The 15,158-nt window shown below is 47.8% G+C and overlaps 1 protein-coding gene across 1 annotated transcript in view; it reads left to right on the forward strand.

Annotated features, from left to right (window-relative positions):
* The window catches only part of FBXL16 (F-box and leucine rich repeat protein 16), a 26,398-nt gene extending 11,477 nt beyond the window's left edge, over positions 1-14,921 (forward strand). Inside the window, exons 3-5 of the mRNA XM_024208836.1 lie at positions 11,227-11,311; positions 11,970-12,033; positions 14,773-14,921. Coding sequence (XP_024064604.1) covers positions 11,227-11,311; positions 11,970-12,033; positions 14,773-14,921 — 298 coding nt within the window. The remainder of the gene's footprint in view (positions 1-11,226; positions 11,312-11,969; positions 12,034-14,772) is intronic.
* Positions 14,922-15,158: the final 237 nt, after the last annotated feature.

Raw genomic sequence — 15,158 nt, forward strand, 5'->3', positions numbered from 1 at the left:
TGCTAAACACTGCAAGCTTAAACTCATATAAGCTTGCAGTGTTTAGCAGGCATAACTGGACACTGCAAGACTGAGGTTCCCAGGGTTGTGTCTGGGACCAGAGACAAAGAAATTGATATGTACCAGACTTGTTATCCCAAGGGGTGTCTGAGATGCTTCAAATCAAACATACTGCTTCAGGTAGAACAAACAAACATGAACTACAAAGATAGCTTTTAAGTGATTATAAGTCCAAGCATAACAAGTCGGATTTGGTCAAATGAAATAAAAGCAAAACGCATTCTAAGCTGATCTTAACACTTTCAGTGCCCTTACAAACTTAGATGCTTCTCACCACAGGCTGGCTGGTTGCTCTTCAGCCAGGCTCTCCTCTTTGATCAGCGCTTCAGTCACTTGGTGTGGTGTCTGTAGATGGAGGTGGAAGAGAGAGGAAGAGCATAACAAACGTTTCTCCCTTTTATCATGTACTTTCTTCCCTCTTGGCTTTGCCACCCCTTCAGAGTCAGGTGAGCATTCTCATAGTAGTCCCAAACTGACCAAAGGAAGGGGGGTGACTCACTTGAGAGTCCAACAGATCCTTTTTTGTTGCCTAGGCCAGTGTCCTTTGTTCCTGTGAGGCTGGGCTGGGTTTGTCCCTTACATGCCATGATGAGGTGTGAACTGCCCCTCTGCTTCTGGAGAGTTTTGCCTGGGCTTGCTTTAAGCCATGAGGACACATTTTCAGCCTCAAATATATACATGAAATTACAACTTATAACATTACTATATCTCAGTGCATCATGAGCCTTCCAAAGACACCCGACGTGACAAACTTTGCATTGGATACCACACAGTCATATTATAAGGATGAACATGGGGGTGCTGGGTGTTCCCCCTGAGGTACAGAACATCACACCTCCCCCCCCCCTTAGTCAGTGACTAACCCTCTTGCAGTCAACTATCTCAAAGGCAGTTTGTGTTACAGTTCTTTTGGCATCCAGCCATTAAGGCCATGAGGCGGTGTGCCTCTTTCCCCATTCACACACAGCAAACCAGGTTTTTTATGGTTTCTCTGCTGTGATAAGCTTTAAACCTGTTTCCAGGTATTAATTGAAAAGTAGCATTAATGTAAGGTTTAACATCAGTAACAAAATTCTTATCCCAAAACTTAACATTAATACCAAAAATTTTATCACAGATGGGTGTTTACAAGTATCTTTGACACCATGTCCTCTGTTCAGATAGTGTAGTTTGAGGTTAGTTTGTTCATTATTCATGGTGTCCTTTGACTCTCTCCCATGTAATCAGTCACTGGCTTTTCCTTCCCTCCAGTGTTCCCCTCTGTTTGGGCTCTTAATGTAATCATGTTTCTGGAATTTTGGTGCCTCAGGGTCTGGCAAGATAGGTGTTCAGAGGGATCCTGCACATTGGCTGGCCCTTTGGGGAGCGGTCTCCCAACCCCAGGACTGTACATATGCAGAAAATCCAGCTCCTAGTGCCCTGGGCATCCTGTCCCAAGTGACTAGTGAGGAGACATTCCTGTAACCCCACTATTCCTTCCCCAGTTTCCCCCTCTGGGCCCCCTCCTAAGACACATTTCTCTGTGCTCCCTAGTAAGCTTTCTGTCTCTTGTTCATCTGCAAAACTTTGCCAGCTAACAACTGGGACAGTTTCCTTAATCACTGACAACACCTCTCCTGCCCCTGCACCAGAGGGCATGTTGCCTCCTGTTGGAAAGGAGCTAGTGTCATCCACTTCCATACTTGAAAGCATCCTGCTTCCCTGTGTTGGAGTCACAGGAATCCTCACTCACCTAAGTGGTTTCTGAGATCCCCTGCCCCTTCTCTGGGCTCTCCTCTGGGACACATTGTTCTATGCTCCCTAGAGCCAGTTTTGCCTCTGGTTCAGCTGTGACCTGCTGGCAGCTAACAACCTGGACAGTTCTCTCCCTGGCAGGCATTACACCCCCATCCCTTCCTGATGTGGTGTTGCCTCCAGCTGCAGTGCAGGAGTTGGTCTCAACCACCCTCCCACCTGGAAGCATGTGTCTTCTCCCTGCTGCAGAAGAATCAAGGAGACTCTCTCATTCTCTCAGCAGTTCCTGAGACCTTACCCTTTCCTTCAGGTGTCCCAGCATAAAGCTCCCTCCTGCTGCAGGCAAATACTTTAACCTGAGCTACATGGAAAAAATCATTACCAAGGAGCAGGTCGAATAGGAGGTGTTCTATTACCCCCCCCCCCACAGTCAAAACACTTTCCAAACCTTCCCACACCACATGGATTTTAACTAGTGGTATGAGGAATCTGCTTTTGCCCACCCCCACAATCTCTGCCATTTGGCCAGGTAGCATACTGGTCTTTGGGACCACACGCTGCTTAACCAGAGAGATCTGGGCCCCTGTATCCCTCTGCCCAAAGTACTCCTGCCATTAATTTCAACAACCTTAACATGCTCCATGTCTGGTTCTGCAGAGACTAATCTCACAAAACCAATACGATAGAAACCCCCCAAGCAATTGAAACCTATGTTGAGGACAGCAGAACTAACATGAGTTATTGGTTGCCTGCTTCCTCCTAGCACAGGGAAGTTATTCCTCAGGTGATCAGTGGAATTACACGGATAGCACCTTATGGGCTCTTCTGCTTTTACAGGAGATTTGGGATGAGGGTTAGAGGGATGTTTTTGGGTTAGAGAATGTTTAGGCTCCCAACCCTCTTCTCTTTTCCCAGGGGCAAAAGGGGATCCTCCCTTCCCACCAGTTTTAAACCCCTCTTTCTGTGGCCTGCCCTCAGTAGACCCCTGAGTCTCTTCGAAGGCATCAGCTAAAAAAGCCATCTCATCCACAGACTTTACATCTTTATCCCATAGACACTGCTTTAATTTGGCCTTACATATGCTTAGGAAATGCTCTTGAGCAACAAGATCCAACATTCCCTCAAAGCTTGTAACACTTTTGCCCCACTTTTCCATCAAATCTTTAATTTTGTTCACATATTCCCCGTTACTCATACCAATATCCCTCTTAAGATCCCTCTAAATTTAACTATGTTTCAGGGGTAATCTGAAACTGTTTTGTGAAGTTATCTTTAAATTTACAGTAGTCTAAAGCATCTTCAATAGGCATTCCATTGAATACATTTCGAGCTTTACCAGCTAATTTCACAATTAGGGTAGGAACTCTTATCAGGGATTTCATGTATTACACACAGCCTTTTGAAGGTAGTCAGATATTCAGCAATATCATCCTCTTCACTGTATGCAGGACATAAGTGTTCCCATTTGTGGATTTTTGGAGTGATAGGAGTTGTTGGTCGGGGGGGGGGAAGTTCTGGTTCTGCTTCTCTAGTAGGTCCAGTTGGTGTTTTCACTCTTACTCTCTCCTCTCTCTCTCTCTCCTGTGTGCACCCTCCTCTCTGGCTGACTTTTTCTTTTATCTCCAGTTCTTTCCCTTGCAATAATCTCTGGTGCGCCCTCTCCTTTTCTACAACCTGCATCCTAAAAAGCTCCAACTTCGTAATCACTTCACTGCTTTCACTCATTTTCCTGCTTTCCTAGCCTTACTTCCCTTTCCCGAAATAAGCAAAGAGAAAATAACAAAACTGTGACCTCCTCCTAACTGTTCTTAGACACTGCACTTCAGACTCACTTAAAATCACAAATATCAGTGCTTAAAGTGTGAACTCCACTTGGAGTAACAAGCGGCACATACACCCTGCTCGCTGCGCCACTGTGACGTTCCCCTCTGTTGTCTGGACCAAAGATCTGCTAGGTCACTCCAATCCTTGACTCTGGGAGCCAGCCTTACCCTGCTCTGCTGTGAGAACCCCTACTCCTGGGCTGTTCACACACAGCCTGTGGCATGTAAGCTGCTCCTTGGATTGTGCAATCGAATGACACTAGCCAATATCTCTGGTCCCAGACACAACCCTAGGAAATCCATTGTTATCTACATACTGCACAGACCACAGTGAGAGATTATGCCATATACTATCACAGAAACTGAGGAACCACCTGATCAGCATCCTATACAGCAAACAGGAAAACATCAAAAAAGAGCTCTCCAACCTGGAGACTTTCATAAATAGCCAACCTTCCACACAAACAGACTTTCTTAAAATAAGACAGGAGATCTACATTACACACTTCACCTCTCTACAAAGGAAAAAGGACCGTAAGCTGTCTAAAACCCTACCTGCCACATGGGACCACAACAGTGGTACCCCTAACTCACCCAGCAATATCAATTTATCCAGCTACACACTCAAGCTGGCAGAAGAGTCTGTCCTATCTCAGGGACTCTTTTTGCCCCACCACCCCCACGAACATGATACAGTTCTGCGGTGATCTAGAAGCCTGCTTTCGCCATCTCTAACTCAAAGAATACTTTCAAGATAACACTGAACAGTGCACTGATACACAGGTACCCTCCCACCAACAACACAAGAAGAAGAACTTCACATGGACTCCTCCTGAGGGTCGAAATGACAGTCTGGACCTATACATAGAATGCTTCCGCCGGCGTGCACAGGCAGAAATTGTGGAAAAACAACATCGCTTGCCTCATAACCTAAGTCGTGCAGAACGCAATGCCATCCACAGCCTCAGAAACAACCCTGACATTATAATCAAAGAGGCTGATAAAGGAGGTGCTGTTGGACAGGTCTGACTACCAAAAGGAGGCTGCCCGACAACTCTCCAATACCAAATTCTACAGGCCACTTTCCTCAGATCCCACTGAGGAATATACTAAAACTGCACCATCTACTGAGGATATTCCCTACACTAACACAGGAACAAATTAACATACCCTTAGAGCCCCGACCAGGGTTATTCTATCTACTACCCAAGATCCACAAACCTGGAAATCCTGGACACCCCATCATCTCTGGAATTGGCACTCTCACTGAAGGACTATCCGGTTATGTGGACTCTCTGCTCAGACCCTACGCCACCAGCACTCCCAGCTATCTCCATGACACCACTGATTTCCTGAGAAAACTACAATGCATTGGTGATCTTCCAGAAAATACCATCCTAGCCACCATGGATGTGGAGGTTCTCTACACAAACATCCCACACACAGATGGAATACAAGCTGTCAGGAACAGTATACCTGATGATGACACAGCACAACTGGTTGCTGAGCTCTGTGACTTTATCCTCACGCACAATTATTTCAAATTTGGTAACAATATATACCTCCAGACCAGTGGCACTGCTATGGGCACCCGGATGGCCCCACAAGAATTCCACCACGATTTCAACAGCTTCCATCAACCTCAGCCTGGACCAATCTACACGGGAGGTCAACTTCCTAGACACCACGGTACAAATAAGTGACTGTCACGTTAACACCACCCTATACCGAAAACCCACCGACCGCTATGCCTACCTTCATGCCTCCAGTTTCCATCCTGGACACACCACACGATCCATCGTCTACAGCCAAGTGCTGAGGTACAACTGCATTTGCTCCAACCCCTCAGACAGAGACCAACATCTACAAGTTCTTCACCAAGCATTCTCAAAACTACGATACCTGCATGAGGAAATAAGGAAACCAATCAACAGAGCCAGACGTGTACCTAGAAGCCTCCTGGTGCAAGACAAACCCAAGAAACAAACCAGAACTCCACTGGCCATCGCCTACAGTCCTCAGCTTAAACATCTCCAACACATCATCAGTGATCTACAACCCATCCTGGACAACGATCCCTCGCTTTCACAGACCTTGGGAGGCAGGCCAGTCCTCGCCCACAGACAACCCGCCAACCTTAAGCATATTCTCACCAGCAACCACACACCGCACCATAGTAACTCTAAATCAGGAACCAAACCATGCAACAAACCTCAATGCCTGCTTCACAATGCAAGCTTATGAGGTCATCAATTTGACAAACTGATATGTACCAGGCTTGTTATCCCAAGAGGAGTCTCTGACATGCTTCAAACCAAACACACTGCTTCAGGTAGAACAAACAAACAGATTTATTAACTACAAAGACTGACTTGTTATACTTAGATTAAGTGATTGTAAGTTGAATTTGGTCTAATGAAATAAAAGCACAATGCATTCTAAGCTGATCTTAATGCTTTCAGTGCCCTTACGACCTTAGATGCTTCTCACCACAGGCTGGCTGGTTGTTCTTCAGCCAGGTTCTCCCCTTTGATCAGTGCTTCAGTCACTTGGTGTGGTGTCTGTAGATGGAGGTGGAAGAGAGCATGGCAAAGTCTCTCCCTTTTATCATGTCCTTTCTTCCCTCTTGGCTTTGCTCCCCCCCACCCCTTCAGAGTCAGGTGAGCATTACCTCATCGTAGTCCCAAACTGACCAAAGGAAGGGGGGGTGACTCACTCAAGAGTCCAACAGATCCTTTTTTGTTGCCTAGGCCAGTGTCCTTTGTTCTGTGAGGCTGGGCTGGGTTTGTCCCATACATACCCTGATGAAGTGTGAACTGCTCCTGGAGAGTTTTTACCTGGCTTGCTTTAAGCCATGAGGACACATTTTCAGCCTCATAACTATATACATGAAATTATAACCTATAACATTACTATAATAACAATGCTCAGTACATCATGAACCTTCCGAAGACACCCGACATGACAAGCTTTGCATTAGATACCACGAGGTACAGAACATCATACAGCTGTGGTCAGAAATGCTACTGTGCTCTTTCCCACCCAGAGCACCATGAGTAGGGCCCTATGAAATTCATGACTGTGAAAAATGCATCACAGACTGTGAAAGCTGGTCTCCCCCTGTGAAATCTGGTGTGCCTTTACCCTATACTATACAGATTTCATAGGGGGAGACCACTGTTTCTCAAATTGGGGGTCCTGACCCAAAAGTAAGTTGCCAGGGGAATCACAAGGTTATTTTAGGGGGGTTGTGGTATTGCCCCCCTTCCTTCTGTGCTGCCTTCAGAGCTGGGCTGCTGGAGAGCGGCAGCTATTGGCCAGATGCCCAGCTCTGAAGGCAGTGCCCCACCAGCAGCACACAAGGGTGGCAATACCATACCATGCCATTCTTTCTTCTGTACTGTTGCTGGCGGTGGCTCTGCCTTCAGAGCTGGGCATTTGCCAGCAGTCACCACTCTCCAGCTACCCAGCTCTGAAGGCAGCACCGCCAACAGCACCGCAGAAGTAAGGATAGCAGTACCATTACCCCACTAAAATAACCTTGCGACCTTCCACCACACACACACACACACACACACACACACACACACACACACACACACACACACACACACCATTCCTTTTTGGGTCAGGATCCCTACCATTACAACACCATGAAATTTCAGATTTAAATAGCTGAAATCATAACATTTACAATTTTTTAAATCCTATGAATGTGAAATTGACCAAAGTGGACTGTGAATTTGGTAGGGCCCTAACCAATAAGGAAATGTCACTGGTGTGTTTGGGTCATGGATACCCCCTCAGTCCCCACCAGAAGGTGAGGGTGGCACATGGAAAAGCATTTGGAAAATTGTGAACTAAAACTAGCATTAAGTCTCCAAACATGGTTTCTTCTCATAATGGAACAGCCTTCCCCCTGGGCAATGTATGAAATGAAGAGAAAGGGCAAATAGACAGGGGTGAGGAAAAGAGAGAGACAGGAAGGAGGGGTATTCTACCTTCCAGCCTTTGGGGAAAGATACATCCTGCTTCTGGCCCTGAGGTTGGAGGTGGGCCTGAACCAAATTCCCAGATCCAAGCTCTTGCTACTCTTCCCCCCCCCCCCCATTTTGGGAAATCTGGATCAGAACTCTGCTCTTCAGGCTCATCTCTACTCATGATGAGAACACCCTCTAGGATTCAGTTCAGAGGAATCCCACCCCACCCAAGTGTGAAGGCTCAACCCTCACTTCTCTGAACCGCCTCTGGAGTCAGCAGACCTGGACCAGGAAACTCAAAAAGAGCACAGACCTCTTCACTGGCTATCTTGCTCTCAGACCAGAAGTATCCAAAGGGCCTTCCTCATGGTGGTCCTGTGCATCAGCTCATGCCAATGCACAGAGCATGATGAAAAAGCAGTGGGATGGGGAGGGGGAATGAACCAAACTTGTTGAACCTCTTGGGTTTGTTTGGAGTCATGCAGTTGCATGGTTTGCATCTGCTCTGCACCCATTAGCCCATCTCTGCTAAACAGATTGTGCATGATGCTGAGACACTATGCAGTGCCTTGCATAATGTCAACCCCATTGATCCTTGGAACCCCCGGGCCAGATCCACAGCTGCTGTAAGCTATCAGAGCTCTTCAGTGGAGCTTTGTTGATTTACAGCAGCTGAGGATCTGGACTTAAGGTTGCTAAGGTGAAGGATGGGAGCTAAATTTACCTGTGCTGGGCAATTGCCTTCCTCCCTTCCTGCTCTTCCTTCCTCCCTCTAATGTCATGTCAAAAGCCTCCAGCAGGCACCTTACTGCATGCTCCTTTCCCACCACACCTATCCTGCCAGCCTCTTCTTCCACATCTCCCATGCTCCCTATCCCTCACAGTCTCTGCTGCTCTGAGCCACCCATCCCCTGCTGCTTTCTTGTGTGACATAGGGGAAAAGGGGGCAGGTCTCCAAGGCAGGAAGGAGGCCCCTGCTGGGGAGTGAAAGCAGGATGGTTTAGTTTTGGCCCAATTCTGGAGGCCCACCCTGACCTGATTCCTCCTCCCACTAGCCACAGGACTCCCTTGCATGGTGATGCTTCCTGGAGACTTCTCCCTTAAGCCAGGAAATGGGCCAGTCCTAACGGTATAAAGCATCCAGTGCCAGTATCTCAAAGAAAGAAAGGATCTCCTATTGTGAATGGAGGGCTTCTAGCAGCTCATCTCCAAAGGGAGATGCAGGTAACAGTAGTCAGAGAAGAGTGTGTTGACCAGTAAGTATAGTGGAAGGAAGTTCAAGTAAAGAATGCCAGAGTATCGTAGAGTGTGGCTACTCCAAAATGCCCCCTGCTACTGAGTGTGGCACTGCCGGCACTCCCTGCCTCAGTTTCCTTCCCCCAAGATAGGTCTCCTCACCTCTCCATGCACTGGTCTGTGCTGGGGATGTGCCTTAACTCTCTGGCCAAGTCCCAGCCAAACTTAATCCCTGCTGAGATAGCAAAAGTCTAAATGAAAAAGTACCAACAAACAAAAGATTCTTCTGCCCATTGGGGCTTCTCTTCAATCCACCCTCTGAGTTACCTTTGCGAGTCTTTCTGGCTCTGGGAGAGAGCACTAGGCACACAGGCTGGTTCCCTTGGAGTACCATCCTCAGACCCTGGCTCAAGGGGACCCCTGTTTACTCCCTGTGGTTTCAGCTCCCAAACTGATCTCTCTCAGTCCTTTTATAATGCCCAGGTGTCCCATAAACTACCATCTGACCCTTCATAGGTCCTGCCCACTCAGGCTGAGAAGCAGCTAATTAATGATGGCTCTTAAAGCCACCAGTCACCCTGCAACAATGAGCACCTGCTGTGGTTGCCTGGTCTGACCTGATTTGGGTCATAGTCTCTCCAACAACCTCTCCAAGCCAGATCCTCAGCTGGTGTAAACTGGCATAGCACCAGTGAAGTCAGAGGGCTACACTGACTTTTATACCTCCTGGGGATCTATAGCCCTTCCACTACAGTCATGGCCATTCTTCCTGTTCTCGGGGGTGGGGGGGTGGGAGAGGGTGCCCTCAAGTGCCAGTGGATATGTCACCATAGAATCCTGCTTTTCCCCAGCATTGGAGAAGTAGAATTCAGGTAGTTCCTTATGTGGCGACCATAGAGAGCCAACCAGTACTGAGGTCGCTATTGACTAGTGGTGTTTTTTTTTTTTTTTTTTAGTGAGCCTAGTGCTGATGAAAGATTTTGGATTGACAACCCTGGGAATGAATTCTCTGTTTCCCCACAGATTGGGGAGGGCGTGCGCAGCATCACTGCAACCTTCCCTGGACACTGCCTGGTCACCTCTCTGTAGACACCGTGGCACTCTGTACCTTGGGGGAACACCTTGCACCCCCATGTTCATCCTTATAACATGATTGTGTGGTATCCAATGCAAAGTTTGTGATGGGTGTCTTCGGAAGGCTCATGATGAGCATTGTTGTTATAGTAATGTTATAGGTTGTAATTTAATGTGTATATAGTTATGAGGCTGAAAATGTGTCCTCATGGCTTAAAACAAGCCCAGGCAAAACTCTCCAGGAGCAGAAGGGCAGTTCATACCTCATCAGGGCATGTATGGGACAAACCCAGCCCAGCCTCACAGGAACAAAGGACACTGGCCTAGGCAGCAACAAAGGATCTGTTGGACTCTCAAGTGAGTCACCCCCCTTCCTTTGGTCAGTTTGGGACTACGATGAGGTAATGCTCACCTGACTCTGAAGGTGGGGGGGGGGGCAAAGCCAAGAGGGAAGAAAGGACATGATAAAAGGGAGAGACTTTGCCATGCTCTCTTCCACCTCCATCTACAGACACCACACCAAGTGACTGAAGCACTGATCAAAGGGGAGAACCTGGCTGAAGAACAACCAGCCAGCCTGTGGTGAGAAGCATCTAAGGTCGTAAGGGCCAAAAGTGCTCACTCACATAGCTGGGAGCAGCTTACATGCTAGAGGCTATGCATGAACAGCCCAGGACTGGGGGTTCTCACAGCGCAGCAGGATAAGGCTGGCTCCCAGAGTCAAGGATTGGAGTGATCCATCAGATCACTGGTCCAGCTAACCCCAGGGGAATGTCACCCCTTAGACATGGGCTTGAAGTTCAGGCTCTATGCCCAGCCCATCTGAGCTTCTCTTATGAAACAGCCAAAGAAGCCTACAATTGCAGTGGTAGTTTTTGTGATGTGGACACCTCTGTGTGAGATTCACTTTACCCAGGGCCACCAAACAGTCATCTACGACCTGTATTGCAGATGATGTGATCTTCGAGTCAAAAGGCTCATTAAGACCCCCAGTTCTCCCAATCCTCTAATTCTTTGAAGCAGAGGGTAGGAGGTGCAGAAGGTGAAGGAAGAGGAAGAAGCACAAGACATTGAGGATATCTGAGGCTGAAGGCCTTGCTGTTAGCTAGGCATCAGAACACAGGGAGGACTTCTGTTCTCCACCAGATGTCTGCGTATTTGAAAGCTAGTGGCGAGTGTCTGTTCCATTTGTCTGCCCCACTTGCTTAGTAACACAGAGGAGCCAGTTCAGGAGGTATGAATTGTTTGGGGCAGATGTTAGGATTCCGCCTTCCTTCCCTACTGGCATTTTTCTTGTGACACTGTGCTTCTGTCCGCAGGTGTGTGCGGATTACAGACACTGGACTTAGTTACTTATCCACCATGTCATCCCTTAGGAGCCTGTACCTCCGCTGGTGCTGCCAGGTAGGTGAACAGAAAAGGACAATGCAAGCCACACCACTTGCTAGGGTTAGATCTCCTTCAACGCATCTCCCCAGTAGGGAGCGACTAACACACTGGAACAAGGTTCCTCTATTAAATCTTCCTCTCTGATTTCTCTCTGCAATGGCTGCCTCAGCTACTGTGCTTTGAGATCAATGGATTGAAAAATGCTGTGTCAGTGATAAGTAACATGATTATGATGATAGTAGCGACTTGCCTGGGGCACTATTATTAAGTGTGGATAAAGTTACCCAAAACATCTCCAGGGGATGCATGTGGAGCCTGTAGAATATATGGCATTTGATGCAGAGCAAAATGGCTCATTGCAGGTAGATGCTCAGTAAGTTAGCAAGTAGCGAGCATTGGTGTCTATTGATTAGAGCAGTGAACTGGGAGTCAGGGGATGTGGGGTCTGTCTCCACCCTGACTTTGGTCAAGACATACAACCTCTCTGCCTAATTTTCCCCTTCAGTCAAAGGGGAATGATAGCTACATCCCAGTGGAGAGGTGAGGCTGAATTTATTGGTGTGTTCTTAGAGATCTTCCAGTTGAAGCTGCTAGTGAAAAGCAAAGTAGAGTTCATTCTTTTAGTTCTGTATTGACAGTCCAGGATCCCTTCCTCCCTCTTCTGTTGTTTTAGGTGCAAGACTTTGGCCTGAAGCATCTCCTGGGCATGAGAAGTTTGCGCCTGTTGTCTCTTGCTGGTGAGATCCAAACACTGGTTTATTCTTGAGATGATAAACTGGTTTCTGGAGAGGGGGAAGCCTCAGTTTGGGGACAGGGCCACGACATAAGGGATAATCCTGGCCGTGTCACAGTCTCATGAACCACCACTAGAATGTCATGGGAGACTGTTGCTGGGCCATAACACAATGGTGGGCTGACAGGATGATCGTCCAGCCTGGAATTACCCTTTGTGGAGGGTAAAATTGGCCAGTGAGAGGCAAATGCAGGAGGCAGGTCAGCCCCTGTAAAAAACAGAGGGGCAAGGAGAAGACCCATCCTCCTCCTTTCTCTGTTGAGGAAGAGAGACAGTGGAGGAACCAGTCCAGACAGCTGGAGGATTTCCTTCACCCGGACATTCCATGCTGTCACACACTGGCTATGTCAATTGCTATCACCCCACTCACTTTATCTAGTGTCCTGTTTGGTCTTTTCCTGGGGTACTCCAGCTAGAGCCCATCTCCCACTCTGGACAGCAGCACTCCCAAGTTCTCTCTGAACTCATGTAAAGGGCTCCTGGTTGTCAGAAGTGCTGAGCTTCTGAAAAGTTAGACTGAAGTCAAGTGAAGAAGTGCTCGACACTTCTGAAAATCAGACCCACAGGGCCAAATTCCACCCTAGGGTCTGCAGAGTTCCCAGTCACTACAATTCATGACAGCTCCACACAGGGCAGAGACTGAGCCAGAGGGTTTCATTTCTTGCTACCCACCTCAGGCTTCAAGGCATGACTTTTACCACCACCTTTCCAAGCAGTTTGAATCGGAGTCCTGTTTCTTCAAAGGAGTTCTGAGTTGCGTGAAAGTGTTTGACTGGAATGGATGTGCCAATGTGAATTAATTGTGTTTGCCCTGCTCCATCACATGACCTTTCCTTCATTCCCAAGGAAAGCCTGATGGAGAAACTTGAGCTTCATTCTCCTCACTCTGACACTGGTGTCAATCAGGAGCATGAGCATGTCAGAGCAGACCCCATAGATTCTAAAAATTCTCATAGGCCACAAGTCAATGGAGAATCCTAGAAAAGTAGGGCTAGCAGGGCCCCCAAGAGGTCATCTAGTCCATCCCCCTGGTGCTAACCCACTAATGCAGCCTCATGCAATCTTGCCCCCCCCCCAGTGTCACATCAATGTGACATTTTGTGTCAACACCACCCTGCAGTGATCTGCCCTCCCATCTGTTCATGGTTTATGCCACTCAAGCCCATTCACTGGATTTGTGTCCTCATTTGCTCTGCTGTGCTAACAGAGCTACTGCTCAACCTGCCCAGGACCCAGATGTGGAGGACGGCATAAGTTAAAGACTCATGCTGAGATAATAGTGCTAGGAGCAACCTCAGGTCAGTTTCTTTGGCATAACAATAATTGCTTGTATCTCATGTTCATGAGTCAGCTTTTCTGACATAAATTACTTACAATAACCATTGTGAGATCAGATCAGCTGTTTAGTTGTGAGATGATGGTAGATTTGGCCTTTGTCAAGAGGGCATTTGCGAGGTATGATCATGGAGCCATTGTTATGCTCTCAACAGAGCTATTCATACTCCATGGCTCACCTGACTCCTTGCTCTGCTGGTTTCTGCGAAGAGAAAAACATGTTTCCCTCTGAATCAAAACAGCAGCAGCGCTTTTGAGCATCACTCAAAACCTGATGACTGAATAAGAAAATAGCACAAAAGGTTTCCTGTTAGTCACTTTAAGTTTACTGGCTTTCTGAATGAGGCTTGGGGACAAATGATCTCTGCGCTACTTACAGTGGTGTAAATCAGGAGTGACTCCATTAATGTCCACAGAGTTATGGCAGCATAAAGGAGATCAGATCCAGGCCTTATGTCCTGTAGTGGATGGATGCAGTGATGCTGAGGAGGTCTAATTGGGTGGATTGGTCCTGCTACCTGCAGATGGGAGAGCATGCTACAGCAATCCTCCCCAGCCCCAGAGACTCAGGCGGTCTCCCCCCCACAGACATCTCTGCTGTCTTACGGTATGTCTACACTGTATTTAAAAAAAAAAAAAAAAACCTGCAGCAGCAAGTCTCAGAACCTGGGTCAGCTGACTTGGGCTCACAGGACTTGCGCCGTGAGGCTCAAAATAGCTGTATAGACATTCAGGCTGTACGGTCTGAAACCCAGCAAGGGTGGAGGGTCTTGAAGCCTAGTCTCTATCACAAGTCCAAATGTCCACAGTGCTATTTTTAGCTGCGTAGCACGAGCACTGCAAGTCCATTGACCCAAGCTCTGAGACTCATTGCCGTGGGGGGGGGGGGTTTGCAGTGTAGACGTACCCCTAGAGTTTAAGGCCAGAAGGGACCACTAGATCATCTTGTCACAGGCCACCAACACCCTCCAGCACCTGCACACCAATCTCAGCAACCAGCATTAGATCAAATCATTGGAGCCCTCAGGAGCCTGAACTATTGTGTGCCAAGTCAGAGAATAGGAAGGACTGAGGTTCACCATTGCCCGAAGCCCCTGTGATGGCAAGAAATTAATTTAGTGGGATACACCCAAATGATCCTAACAGGGCCGACATGCAGGGGACAGGTGATGGAGCCTGATGGCATTGCTCTCCCTTTTGCAGCTGGTATTTAGAGATGGGCTTGACTGATAGCAATCCAACCCCCACCCCACAAAGCAGAGGGATGGCTAAGCTCTTCCATGTCTACCCCAGATGGTAGTACATCATAGCTTCTCGCTCACTGGGCATTTCCACCTTCTGGTTTCAGGCTGCCCACTGCTGACCACCACTGGGCTCTCAGGCCTTGTCCAACTTCAAGACCTGGAGGAGCTGGAGCTGACCAACTGTCCTGGTGCCACCCCCGAGCTGTTCAAGTATTTCTCCCAGCATCTGCCGCACTGCATGGTGATCGAATAAGCAGCCCCAACCTTTGAAGCTGTCTCCTTCAATCCCAACCCAACACTGATCAACCAACCAGAGTTATCATTTTGTTTTAATTTTATGTTTTGGGAGAGATGCTAACAACGCTGTTGATTTAAATCACCCACCATGTGTACAGCAATCAAGAGTTAGTTAATCACATCAACGCATTGGATGAGGACACCTAGAGAGAGGGATATATGCTGTCTCTGTAGAGATGGGCAACCATCTGTT

Source organism: Terrapene carolina, unplaced genomic scaffold, assembly GCF_002925995.2.
Source record: "Terrapene carolina triunguis isolate 2854851 unplaced genomic scaffold, T_m_triunguis-2.0 Scaffold67, whole genome shotgun sequence".
Taxonomy (NCBI): Eukaryota; Metazoa; Chordata; order Testudines; family Emydidae; genus Terrapene; species Terrapene triunguis.